The 14,460-nt window shown below is 37.3% G+C and overlaps 2 protein-coding genes across 13 annotated transcripts in view; one reads left to right on the top strand and one right to left on the bottom strand.

Moving 5' to 3' along the window:
* LOC126766163 (synaptotagmin-7) overlaps nt 1–14,460 on the top strand; it is a 96,869-nt gene that overhangs the window by 22,815 nt on the left and 59,594 nt on the right. For 4 of the 12 annotated variants that reach the window (XM_050484056.1, XM_050484055.1, XM_050484048.1 and 1 more), the window contains one exon: nt 9,175–9,521. The exons of 2 other annotated variants lie outside the window; for them this stretch is intronic. In XM_050484056.1, coding sequence (XP_050340013.1) covers nt 9,175–9,275 — 101 coding nt within the window. In that variant the 3' untranslated portion in view covers nt 9,276–9,521. Of the gene's footprint in view, nt 1–5,155; nt 5,316–9,174; nt 9,522–9,821; nt 10,165–10,595; nt 10,648–10,706; nt 10,793–14,460 lie in introns of those variants that run through there. 6 more of the 12 variants (XM_050484047.1, XM_050484044.1, XM_050484049.1 and 3 more) reach the window with 4 other exon arrangements.
* Nucleotides 1–14,460, bottom strand: part of LOC126766148 (uncharacterized) — an 897,272-nt gene that overhangs the window by 862,764 nt on the left and 20,048 nt on the right. The window lies entirely within an intron of this gene.

The raw sequence follows: 14,460 nt of genomic DNA, 5'->3' as shown, positions 1-14,460 counted from the left end.
TCTTTACTGGCGTACACACCGCTAAATTGATTATAGCCGAGTTAATAACAGCGCGCCAGTCTTTTCTTCTTTTCGCTAAGTGGCACCAATTGGAGATTCCAAGCGAAGCCAGGTCCTTCTCCACATGGTCTTTCTAACAGAATGGAGGTCTTCCTCTTCCTCTGATTCCCCCGGCGGGGACTGCGTCGAGGACGAGAATAATGAGTGACTAATCGAGTTTGGTTTTTGTTCGTCGAGAGAGGACTTTACTTCTTAATTGCCTACTTAGTCCAAAGTAGCACCTGTTCGCAAGAGTTACTCTGCGATGGATTTCCAGGCAGACATTGTTGGTGGTGTTGATACTTGTTCCAAGATAGACGAAATTATCTCCGACTTCAAAGTTATAACTGCCAAAAGTGACGTGCGAGGCAAGTCGGGAGTGCGACGACTGTTTATTTGATGACAGGAGATATTTCGTCTTGCCCTCGTTCACCACCAGACCTATTTGCTTAATTTCCTTATTCAGTCAGGATAACTCAGAACTAAGAGCGCAAGTGTTAAGGCCAATGATATCAATATCATCGGCGGACGCCAGCAGCGGTACACTTTTATAGATGTTTGTACCTGTTCCATTAAGTTCTGCAGCACAAATTATTTTCTCCAATTGCAGATTGAAGTAGTCGCACGATAGGGAGTCGCCTTGTCTGAAACCTCGTTTCGTATCGAATGGCTCGGAGAGGTCTTTCCGATCCTAACTTACACAGCAGTATTAGTTTTGCAGAGATACCAAATTCAAACATAGCGGCATAAAGGCGGTTTATTTTCGTGCCGTTAAAAACAGCTTAGAGTCGACGAAGAGGTGGTGTGTGTCGGTCCCCTTTTCACGAGTCTTTTCCAAGATTTGGCGCATTGTGAATATCCGGTCGGTAATTGACTTTCCAGGTCTAAAGCTACACTCATAGGGTTCAATCAGTTTGTTAACGGTGGGCTTTAGTCTTTCACACAATACGATCGATAGAACCTTATGCGATGTTTAGGAGACTTATCCCGGTATAGTACGCGTAGATTGTGGGGTCACCCTTTTTGTGGATTGGGCAGAGCCCACTTAAATTCCAATCATTGCGCTGCTTTCGTCCGACCATACTTTACAAAGAAGCTGATGCGTGCTCCTTATCAGCTCTTCGTCGCCGTGTTTGAATAGCTCGGCCGGATATCCATCGGCCCCCGTCGCTTTTTTGTTCTTCCGATGGGTAATTGCTTTTCGAACTTCTTCATGGTCAGGCAGAGAAAAGTCTGCTCCATCGTCATTGATTGCGGAATCGGGTTCGCCTTCTCCTTGCATTAGGTTTTCACTGCCATTCAGCAGGCTGGAGAAGTGTTCCCTCCATAACTTCAGTATGCTCAGGACATCGGTTACTCGATCTCCTCTGAGGGTTCTACTCTAGTATGCTCCGATCTTAAAACCTTCTGTTAGTCGCCGCATTTTTTTGTACAATTTTCGAGCATTACACTTGTCGGCCAGCTTGTCAAGTTCTTCATACTTACGCATTTCGACTTCTTTCTTTTTCTGTCTGCAAATGTGTCTCGCTTCCCTCTTCAACTCTCGATATCTATCCCATCCCGCACGTGTTGTGGCCGATCGTAATGTTGCGATAACGGCACTCCTCGTCATACCAGCTGTTTTTTGCTTTTTGCGAAAACCAATCGTTTCGTTTACAGCTGTACGTAAGGAGCTTGAAATGCCGTCCCATAGTTCCCTTATACCGAGTTGTTGACGAGTGCTCTCAGAGAACAGGAGTGTAAGTCGAGTAGAAAATCGTAAGGTGTTTGTTGTGATTGCAGCTTCGCGACGTCGAACCTTCCTCGTGTTTATTTACGTGCATTTTTTGCTACACAGAGGCGGGTGCGAATCTTGGCTGCAAAAAGATAGTAGTCCGAAACGTTGTTAGAACTTCGAAGCGTACGCAAGTCAAGAACAATTAAGACGTGTCTTCCGTCTATAACAACATGATCGATCTGGTTGGTGGCTTTTCAATCCGGAGACAACCAAGTACTTTGATGTATGTTCTTATCCTGGAATCTAGTACTACAGAAACCCATATGTCGGACCCCGGGGAAGTCGATAAGAATCATCCCATTTGGGAATGCTTCCTCATGGAGGCTTAACTTTCCGAATGTTTTGCCAAAGATACCTTCCTTGCCCACCCTGGCGTTAAAGTCGCCAAGCACAAATTTGACATCGTGGCGGGAGCAGCGCTCATGAGTGCACCCCAATCGCTAATAGAAGGCATCTTTGGTCACATCGTCTTTCTCTCGTACTCTGACAGTACTCCACCATGAATCACACACCGAATTTGCGCATGCCTTCAAATCGTAATCTTTAATTCGTTTGCCATGGCCTGCATCAAAAGAAGGTCTCTCATCCGAGGGTGGTTGTTATTCTTCATTGGGTGCGTGCATTAGTACGTCTAAAACATATTTTCTTAATTTTAGTTACCTTTATATTAAGGTAAAGTTAACCAAAGACACAACAAACGATACCAAGTTTCCTAATATTATTTAGTGGCAGCAAAGTAAACTAAAGTATGCTTCAGAAAATATTTCCACAAAGTTGTATTAAAATATCACATTCATTGACCTTTTTAAAATAAGGTAGATTACATTTACATAACCTAAATTATAATATTATATGTAGTGCAAAGGTGGAATAATTTATGTATTAATTTCGTTCCTTTATGTGGTTAGATGTAGTCAAAGACATGCAACTATTATAAAGTAAAACATAGCACCAATTTAAAAAATTTCGAGTCGACAGAAATTCCAACAAAAATTAATACTATTATAACTAATGGCTGTTTTGATGAGCCAGTTCCAAACGAAGCTCCCTGTTGGAATTGGTTTTATTAATATACTACGTATATATACATATAAACGGGTGCCTGATCGAAACTTTCTTAATTAAATTAAAAAGTCGAAATAAAAAATCGTTTGATGAAGCACTAGTTTTTCTTGTTTTCAAAGACCTATATAAATTTCATTCAAATCTACTAAACGCTTTTCAAGCTGCTGTGGTCACCACTTCAAAAAAACATAGTTTGTGAAAAAAGCATTTCAAGTTTTATACTCAATTTACGTATTTATACTCAATTTACGTAAAGAAATAAATTACGTTACTGAGCTTTCGAGTTTTATATTTATCGAATATCTCAAAAAGCATTTTTCGGTTTTACTTAAAATTTTCAGAGAATGTTTCCAAGATGTTATATTTTAATAAAATGTAAAAACACGATTGTTTGAAAATTCAAACTATCGCCAATCCTTGATGGTTTCATTAGCTTATAGCACAATTCAGTAAGCAATATCTAAAAACTATTTGCGACATTTTGAAGTAAAATTACAATTTGAGACAAGTTACTATTCACAATAAAGTTTCTAGTCTTTAGTTTAAAAAGACACCGCTTACGCGATTATCTTTTCGCTACGTGGCGCCAATTGGATATTCCAAGCGAAGCCAGGTCCTTCTCCACCAGCTCATTCCAAAGGAGTGGAGGTCCTACTCTTCCTCTGCCTCCCCCGGCGGGTACTACTATATACGTCTCTTAATAACCTAATATAACAGCTGATTAGATTTGTTCGTTTTCAATTGAGATATTTTTGTGACTATCGCTAATCTCAAATTAGAGACTTGTCACTGTATCAAATAACTGAACTGCTTTATAATAGATTTATAATATAATATTATCAGGATATCTTAACACGTTCTACACGGGTCATTTTATCTATGTTTCTATGCATTTGTTTTAGATAGAACTATAAATAACTATAAATTTGTTTATGTTGAGAACGTCGTTTACTAAAATTCCTCTTTATTAATTTAGCAATTTTAGTTCTTTCGCGTTTAGCCTTTTTTGCATTACAAATAAAAAAAGTGCCTATAGATTTTATTTCAAATGAAAATGAGTACAAAGACCGTTTCCATGCATATGGATTTTTTCTTATTTAAATTTAGAAAAAAATAAGTAATATAATATAATAATATTGTAATAAAATACTTAAGTTACTCAGGGTATTGGCTGCATCAGTGTTATTTTTTATTACTCGAAAGTACTTCAGACACCTCGGGTATTGGCTTTACCAAGGTTATTTTTTGTTAGAGCGCGGCCGAAGACCTTCACGGCAGAAGGAAGTATTACGTTAAAGGATGTACTTCAATCACCCTCGGAATCACGCGAAAGTACAATTAAAGAAAACGCTGAAGTGTAAAAATCCTAGACAATTGGTTCCTAAGAAGTGGCAACACTCGTTTTCCTGCCCAAATCTCGTGTCACTAGAAATGTGAGAACCGCTCACATACCAAACTTTGACAGTTGACTGGATCTGGTAGGTTTTGACGTTTTTGCAATTGGAATGACTAGAACTGCCAGATCGAAATTATCCCAAAAATATATGTGAACGGAGGGATTTGTTGCCGTTCAAGATCGCTAATAAAAAATGTAAAACAATGAAAATTTAAGAAAATACGAAATTTAAATATATTTCATGAAACGTTGTGCAATGTGATGCATAGTATTAATTTTCACTTACCAATGATTAAAAACATTTATTAATTGAGAACTAACAGGCTGAATTCACCTTAAGGGATCGTTTCAGTGTGACCCTTCGAAAAGTCACAGATTTTCGCAATTTTTTTTTTAATAAATACATCATGACGAATACAAAATGATTTTCTTATGTGTATTTATTGGGTGTGTAATACTTAAATAAATTGTTGAAATGATACGTAATAAAAGGTTCAGTACTATGTCCATGATTGCGGCCGAAATTTTAATCTAAACCAAAAAGTTCAAAAAGATTATTAATCTGTAAGAAAGTCGCTTTCGTGCTATGGAAGCTTTTTTGTTTTATTTGAAATTTGACAAAATGGCGGCGGTTTGAACAAAAAGTATTGATATTGGCCTTTTTTTCGACAGTTTTTGTAAAAAAAGAGAGATTTCAAAAAAACAATGAACGCTTCGATTTTTTTTTTCGTTCTAAAACTGGTCCAAAAATAGCTGTTTTCAGAATCTGAACTTCAAATGCGCGAAATTTTCTTAACTTTAAATTTTTCTTTTGCTTGTATTCCCAGCGATAGCTGTACTCCTACTGATTAATACTTTATTTGGTTTTTATGTTTCAGATGTTCAGAAGAGTCAAAATCAACAACGGCACAGGGAGTCATCATTTAAGATACTTTTTTTACGCCATTTTTAATATTGTTAAAAATCTTTTTTATTTAACAAAAAATATTTTTGTATTTTTCATAAGTGTATAAATAAACTGTAAAAATTTTAAATTGATTGCTCTTTTTTAAACCTTAAAAAAAATCCAGAAAGCACCCTTAATTTAAGGGTTCTAGACCACCGGGACCCCTTAAAGAGTAATAATTTGAATTTCGATTTCATCTTCTGTCCGACTATCCGATGATGCAACAAAAAATTTATTTTTTTCGAAATTTTCACACTTAGACGATCCCTTAAGTACTGGAAGTTCAAAAGGCAGTTGTTTTAATATACCATAAAATCATAAAAAATATTTAAATAGTTTCGCGATATATTAGAAGTTCAATATAATATAATTTTTAAATGTAATAAATGTTGGGTGTTTCAATTTAAACGCCCAAAAATCATTATTTTGCCAGATCTGGCTACAATGGAAAATAATATGCATCCCTCTATTCCTAGTTAGCACTCTAACTTTTTCAGCTATGAGTGTGCTAAGTGATTTTTAAATGAACTGATTTACCTAATAAAAAAACAAAATAAATTTGAAATGTGAGCTTATTTCAATGTTTAAAGTATATATTTGAATAAACGAAGTGAAAAAACTTAGTTAAACATTGTGAAATACCATGTGTTATTTATACAAATTTTTAAACGCGAATACTTTTAAAATAATTAGTTTCATCAAAATTAGTTTTACATACTCCTCATCTAGAGACGCTCTCCTATCAGTACATACACCATTAATACCGAAATTCGTTGTCAGTCCCCGACCGCCGAAGTAATTGGAATCTTGCCAAGAGCTGAGAAAAGGTTGTCAAAAATATATAATGTACTAAATTTTGTTCAAATTGGTCCAGTAATTGCTAAAGTATGAAATCTCACATTAAATTTGCCGATGACATGTCCCGTTTTTTATATCGCATCACGTGTAGATTTCTGCTTTAATATAAACAAATGTCAAAAGAATAATATTATTATATGAATATTTTGAAAATATTTGCGCAAATACACAAAAGAATACAAGCACATCTTTATGTGAACCAAACGTACGACATCTTAAATGCATATACTTACATTCGAGTATATTTGTATAGTATAAAAGTTATTATTTTGCATATAGGGGTTTTTACGATAAGGTTTGTCGGAAGCAAGTTGTCAAAGTTGTATGGATGAGGGTGAGGTGGAAATATCCAGACACTTTCTTCTCCATTGTCCTGCCTTGGTAAGACTAAGGTTGAAACATCTCCGCAGTCTTATCTTCGGCGAACCAGGAGACATAGAGGAAACTGACATTAACTGTCCCACCAAATTTTGCTAAAGGGTTAAAGCGCTGTGTCGATTAGTGAGTGTCTTATGATCATTTATATGGAAGGTTCAAGTAAGTTCGCTGTTAGAAACGCCCCTCAACCTAACCTAACATGGAACAAATTTGTAGATACACAATTAATACTCTAAATCACTCACTCACCGCATTCTCAATTCAAACTTTTAATATTTACTTCATCTGCTTTTATTTCAAATGTTAAATGATTATACGGCCATGAAATGTTTTCCTGCAAGAAACCGTAAGTTTGTAAGAATTCGAAAAGAAAGAAATAATGCATTCGATTTATGTCTTCCAAGCTTCGATCAAATATAGTAAAATTCCTCCATTCTTAAATATTAGCACTTTTCAGTTAATTTTTGACAGGTTTAAAAGTCAAACAAGCAAAGCAAGCCGACTTTGGTTCAGTATTTCTTGTGCTACAAACAATATTCACGGATATGCTGGTTGCGGCACAACTCTGGAAATCATGCAATCGCATTATTAGCGGGCCTTTATTTATGTACGCTTCACCATTATGAATATTTTTGCTAGTTTATTTGGAAGTCTTCATATGTTTTTGGTGTATTTTTGCATATATCCTGAATATTTATACATACATATGTACAATATATTTTAAAGCTGTTTAAGTCATATATTATGGGCTTTAAGTTCCCGACTTAAATAATTTTTGGCATTAAACTAAATGTCGACTGAAGTGTTAGAAACTGCTATCTTTAATCGCGCATGGAGAAGAGAAGAAAAGTGGAGACAGTGCTGATTTGTTTTTATAATTCCAAGGGTATTGTCCACAAAGAATTTGTTCCACTCGACCAAAACAAATTTTTTTTTCGTTTTTTACATTTTTAATACCAGTATATATATTTTTAAATCAAAGTAGTAAAAAAAGTAGTTCACTGGTCATGATGATAGCGGCTGTTCATGTTGTCTGAAATAAAAAAATCGAATGGATTATTATTCAGTAGTTCTACGGCTATCGTCCCTACCAAATATAATCAATTTCATTAAAAAAAAATGTCGAACTTCAAAAAAAAGTCACAAAAATCTTGTTTTCTTTTTTTAAAATCGTTTAAAAAAACATTCGAAAATATTTTCGAAAATAAATAATTCTGGTAGGGACGATAACTATAAATGAGTAGAAGAACATATATGAATTTTAAAGCAATCGGTTGAATACTTTTTTTTTAGGACCATGGCAGTTTCAGAAAATGATGATTCGAGGAAAATGCGTTTAAAAACGTAGCAGCTTCAGACTTGTCATGGCGCCTGGTAGACAGTCGCTTACGACACGCCGGCAGCTATGAGCTGTAACTTATCAAATACCATGAATTCCGGTCTGAATTTTTCACAGCATGTTTTCAATAGGTTTTACTGTCAAAATATAAAAAAAAAAATCGATTTTTCGAAGTGATTACATGAGAATACCCCCTTAAGACAATTTTTGAAAAAGTCTTCCATATATACCAATTCACGTTTAATGTCTTCAATTGACTCAAAATGGTTTTCCCGAAGCGGTCGTTTGAGTTCGCTGAATAGCCGCAAGTCACATGGAGCTAAATCAGACGAATATAGTGGTTGCGGCACGATTTTGATTGGCGAAAAACTTAAGAAGAATCAATCCCGTATGCGAAACTTTAGGGACGTTTTTAGGCAGAAATGATTTTCGGCACCAGAAATTTGATTCCGTTCTTCGTAAAAATTGCCAAATCCACTTTATATACTTCAGAAAGATAAGCGTATACAAAATGCTAATTATTATTTTGATGTGACATTTGGCACAGATGTCACTGACAGTCATACCAAGCTAGAAATAATTATTACGACGAATGGGTTTTTGCGCGAAATTTGTATTAAAAAGTCTTACTCTTTTTTGCCCACAGTTGTACTAAATGATGATTTTACTTTTTTAGATACCTTAAATATAGCTTGATTACAGCCAAACGGAAGTGATTAGATTTTAGATATGCGGCTAGGGGTAATATTGACACGATATTATCAAAGATAACAAATTGACCGGTAAATCCGATAACGCCAACTGGAAATTCGAAAATCTTTATATTTTTATGGGATCAACGGAAAATGATTATTTCTGAAGTTCAACAATATACCTCACAGAGTGGACGATATATCAATTAAAAGCCAAACAAGACGCTGTGGTCCAAATCTGGGTTTCTACAATTGAGTATGACTATTTTGAAGCCACTAGATTGCAGAGTTTTATTCTGATAACTTCATTGTTCTTGATTTATATACCGTAAAGTGAAGCAATCATACGGTACTTAAAATTATGATATATAAAAAGTGGAGATGGTAGTAGGTCGATCCCACTGCAACATAAAGATGTTATATACCTCTATATATACATATATATATATATATATGAATTTGTTATATTTATAATAATTTTGTTAATAATTTTTCTATTTATTTACAAATCCAAATATCAATGATGTTGATAACAACGGTACCGAAATAAACGAATAAAATCTTTCGCAACTTAAATAAAAATGCGAATGTACTACTCTATTGCGATCGTGATCATTTCGGTGTACAAACAACCATCATCGGTTTGCTTTTACAATTTATGTATCTTATGTCGAAATGTAACAGGAAAAAATGGCTCTGGTGCTTCCGAAACTAAACACTGGCAAGACATGATATCAAAGCCGCGTCAAACTATTGTTCAATGGCATCGATTAAAACCAGAGTAAACATCACAAACACCAGAGACAGTGCGCCGCAAAGCATCCACAATGAAACGCGTCTTTCTGCACTACTTATCAAGCAATCCAAAAAGCCGTGCTAAGCCGCAGTATAACGAAAATGCAGACTTATGATAAAACTAAAGCCACTTTTCAAAAAAACATACACCGTGTACAAATGTCACTATTGTTGTTATTGCAGTTTTGGAATTGGAAGTTGACACTGCAATTCTCAACATACATATGTGCAAACGAGTAAGTAATAGTAAAAATGTAAAAATACACATGAAATAGTCCAAGAATTGTATTCTTAGCATGTTAATACACTTTATCGTTATTTGTAATATGTGTGTTTGTAAGTATGTAAATCTCTGTAAAAAAGACGAATACACCAAACATGCATAAAAAATTACTGCTTCATTTCTAGGGCACTTCAAAATTAACTATCTTTCATATATTCAAGAAAAAACGTTAGCTACAGTTGCATCGAAGCTATAATACCTTTCACAAATACGAAAGATTTCTTACATTTTGATCGCTCCGTTTGTTTGACAGCTATATGTATGCTACAATGATCCGGTGTGAACAATTTCCTCGAAGATTGCATTATTGTCTTACGCAATGCCAATTTCAGTAAAGATTTCTCGTCAAATGAAAAATGTTCCATACAAGCACTCGATTCCGACAGTACAAGCAGTTTATTTCAAACGTTCAATTTGTATGGCAGCTATATGCTATAGTGAGAGAAGCTCTTGAAGGAAAAGGACGGATGTCGAATTTCAGATCAATATCTCAATATATATTGGGTAGACTTTTCGTATTTATATTAAATATTTTACTTTATCAAACTTCAACTTATTTTTATATTTATACTAATAAATAAATAAACAAATCTGTACCATTTTGGTCGACCACTTCTTGCCATTTTCCGCTAAAGACTTTATTCCATCAGTGTAAAACTTTCATCAGGGTAAATCGAATTTTCCAGAACGGAAGCGAGCGTACCATTGTTGGCTACACGAACTGATCGACACCATCGTTCACAAATTTAATTGGTGGCTTGCGTAGCATTCTTCCCTTTTTATACAAAATTTTCAAAATATAGCGAATTTCTTCATAATTTTCACACATTTTTGAACAGATGTAACTTTTCTCCTCTTCCCCGAATTTAATTTGTTGGTTAAATGAAACTTACGATCTCACCTTTCCATCACCATATGGTATGACACAATGTGATTGGTAGCACTGTAGATATACGACGGCAACGACATCTATTGACATAATACGAAAAGACTATTTCGACTAACTAATATATGTATACTTTAATAGAGTCTCTGAAGTTTTCTTTGCGGCTTTACAAAGATTGTGGCAAACTTAATAAGTATACTGTACACTGTTTATGGTATAATTTTTTTCTATTTGATGTTTCCTTATCTGAAGCAAAGCCACATACACAAATCCTGAATGACATCGGATTCCCCATGGAGTACCTGCGAGAAATTAGCTTGGAAATTACTCTCTATAATGTAAGCATTTTGGAAAGTAAAATTGCCATATTTATTTAAAAACTTTACGTTTATTGATAGATGTGAATATTAACTTATAGTATATAGGCAGAAAGGGATTTTTTCTTTCAATTAAATTTTAACAGATGGAAATTCATATCTACCATATACTGATATTCATACTGAACTATACTAAGCAGTATTTTGCGGACTACCATAATATATACATACATATATTTAAGTGTACTTTGAATACTCGGTTGACGCCTGTTCCGATGAAAAATTCTTAGTTACACAGCACCTTTTAATATTACGGAACGTCATTGAATTAAATGTTTATCTATTTGTAAAATAGATAAGAAAGGAATTGTTGTAATTGAGTTAAAAATTAATTAAACATTATAGTAAAATGGCGAATTAAGTTGTTAAATAAAATCCCGTCTTTAAAATTAATGAGTTTAACGCGTCCTTTTAAAGCGCCCGTCTTTAATCTTTTCGCGACAGTCTTCAACTACCTTTTTTCTCTTCTCGTCTCGTTGAACTGTTATTGCGTACGCAAATTGTCATCTTTGTCTTCTTCTTTATTGGCGTTGACACCGCTTACGCGGTTATATCCGAGTTTTCAACAGCGTGCCAGTCGTTCTTCCTTTTCGTTGTTTCATGCCAATTGCAGATTCCAAGTGTAGCCAGGTCCTTCTCCCCAGACCCATACGCTTCGCTTTTATATTCCAGTCTGGAGAAATCAGAGCTAACGGCGTGGTTGTTGAGGCCAATGATATCAATATAATCGGCGTACGCCAGCAGCTATACAGTCTTACAGAAAATTGAAGCTGCTCGATTAAGCTCTGCAGCTCCAGCATTTTCACGGATCTTTTCCAAGATTTGCCGCATGTTGAAAATCTGGTCGATTGTCGATTTTCCAGGTCTAAAGCCACACTGATTAGGTCCAATCAGTTTGTTGACGGTGCGCTTTAATCTTGCACACAATACGCTCGATAGAACCTTATATGCGATGTTCAGAGGCTAATCCCACGGTAGTTGGCGCAGATTGTGGGGTCTCCTTTTTTATGGATTGGGCATAGCACACTTAAATTCCAATCGTTGGGCATGCTTTCGTCCGACCATATTTTACAAAGAAGCTGATGCATGCTCCTTATCAGTTCTTCACCGCCGTGTTTGAATAGCTAATCCATCGGCCCCAGCCGAATGAACCTTATATCCGATGTTAAGAAGGATTGTCTGATGATAGTTGGTGCAGATTGTGGGGTCTACCTTTTTGTGTATTGGGCAGAGCTTACTTAAATTCCAATCTTCGGACATACCCTCGTCCGACCATATTCTACAAAGAAGATGAATTTCTTCATGGTTGGCCAATGAAACCTACTGTTAGTCGCCACATATTTTCGTGGAAGTTTCGAGCTACACTCCCGTCGGTCAGCTTGTCAAGGTCTTCGTACTCACGCATTTCGGCCTCTCTCGTTTCTTGTCATCAAACTCGTCTCCCTTTTCTCTTCAGCTCTCGATATCTATCCCATCTCGCTCCTGATGTGGTCGACTGTAACGTTGCGAGGTAGGCAGTCTGTTTTTTCTCCACTGCGATACGGCACTCCTCATCGTACCAGTTATTCTTTTATCTTTTCCTAAAACCAATGGTTTCAGTTGCAGCTGTACGTAAGGAGCTTGAAATGCCGTCCCATTGTTCCCTTATAACGAGTTGTTGACGAGTACTCTCAGAGAGCAGGATTTGGTGGTTTTTTGATCCGAAAACAAGCAGGTTGCTTGATAAATTTTCCTATTCTAGAATCTAATACTACAGAAAACCATATTTCAGGCCCCGGTGAAGTCGAGCAGCTTCAACCCATTTGGAGATGTTTCATAATGAAGACTGTATTTACCGACCGTTGTGCCAAAAATGCCTGGCATTTAAGTTTTTACATCGTGGCGGGAGCAACGCTCCAAGCGTTCATAGAAGACATTGGCGTGGGCGAAAATCAGCGATATCTTAAAGAACTTCGATTTGGTGTGGATTATGGCTGGATCTTCATCCCACGTTGTGAATGATAGATCTCGGCGACAGAATCTCTCCTACCACGAATCCCACACCGAACTTGTGCTCCTTTATATGGCCAGTATAGTAAATGCTACAAGGAGCTACTCGTTTCAGTCCTTGTCCCGTCTATCGCACTTCTTGAACAGCGGTGATGTCAGATTTACTCTTACAAGATACGTTCCGAATCAAGGGAATCCCTAACAAGTTTGCAGTGGTCGTCATCAAAAGGAAGGTCTCTCATTCGAGTCTGTTTTGAACTTTTCATTGTGTGTGTTTTCTTACGTGGTGAGTCCCAAACCCAGCCCGAAACCCTGAGGAGGGATGATTCCTCCTCAAACGGATGTTTTTTGGCTACCCAGGGGATACCTGGTCTAAGGCCGGAAGACGTTAGCTGCTTAGCTATATTTAAAAAATCGTTTCTTGCCACTCTCAAGCGTATGGCGCTGAAAGACTTTCTACACATATGTATGTATGTATTTCTCCTAAACGTCGAACTAATTTTTTGTTGGACTCTGTCCATATATTTGTCATTTATACTGCGCTTCGATAAGTCTGAAGTTATAATAGCGCTCCGCCTTTCGACCTGCCCATTCACGCTTCCTAACCATGCTGTTACATGGAATAGCTTTGTATTTTCGATGTTACACTAGGTTTGGTAGTAGTTTGATGAAAAAACAGCACCTCTGTCGCAGATAATATTTGCTGTATTTCCCAAATCACGATCTGATGTTGCAGTTTTGTATGACTTCTGTCGTACCAGTCGGCTTTGAAGGATACAGCCAACAAAACTTCATTAATGATTCAATCACTGCTAAAATATGCTTTCTACTTATATTTTTTGACTGTAGTGGACCCAGAAAATCTATGTGAAATGTGTATGGCGTTTTTTTTTTGTCTTAACAGCAGTAGAACCTGCAGGGGCGGTTGTCGCACTGGGGTGTTGGAAGGCGACGCCAATGTTGTGAGTTGCGGGTGCAGACTCCTGGGGCAACGTAAGAGTCACTCCACTCACGTGTGGTGCGCAGGCCGGAACACGCCGAAAAGGGACACCAGCCAGTACAGGAATTGCACTTGACGGATGTCACATTCCGACGTATGACGGCCTGACACACGGAACAGACTGTGCGAGGGACCAAGAGCTGCTGGTTGGTTCTCGCACGAGGATTGGAGCGGGATGAAGGTTGGGGGGGGGGGGGGGGGGGCAAGTCAGAAGGGGAGCTATGTTGCCTGGTTGAGCTCCTGGGGACCGTAGAGTTCCTCTGTTGGCAAGTCAGAAGGGGAGCTATGTTGCCTGGTTGAGCTCCTGGGGACCGTAGAGTTCCTCTGTTGGCCACTCGGATTGAGTGGTGGCGCGGCGCGCGAACTATGTGCGGATTGCACAGCCGTAGAGGCTTGGGTCGCAGTATTGCGCAGGCAACATGGGGACACGTAACGCGTGGCTCCCTATGGGTCTTAAGGCCTGAGCAGGTCTTAAGATGGCTCCATCCATTGCATGTGTTACACCTGACCGAGGTGGAATTTGGATGGAGCCGTTTTGCGCATACGCAGCAGAAAAATTCCTCCGGGCCCGGGTTGGACTCAATGCCAGCGCGAGTCAGGAGGATACGGAGCTGCAAGGCATTGCTCCAGTGACGACAAA

The sequence above is a fragment of the Bactrocera neohumeralis genome, unplaced genomic scaffold (genome assembly GCF_024586455.1).
Source record: "Bactrocera neohumeralis isolate Rockhampton unplaced genomic scaffold, APGP_CSIRO_Bneo_wtdbg2-racon-allhic-juicebox.fasta_v2 cluster11, whole genome shotgun sequence".
In the NCBI taxonomy this organism is placed as follows: Eukaryota; Metazoa; Arthropoda; class Insecta; order Diptera; family Tephritidae; genus Bactrocera; species Bactrocera neohumeralis.
This window is presented reverse-complemented; position numbering and strand designations above follow the sequence as displayed.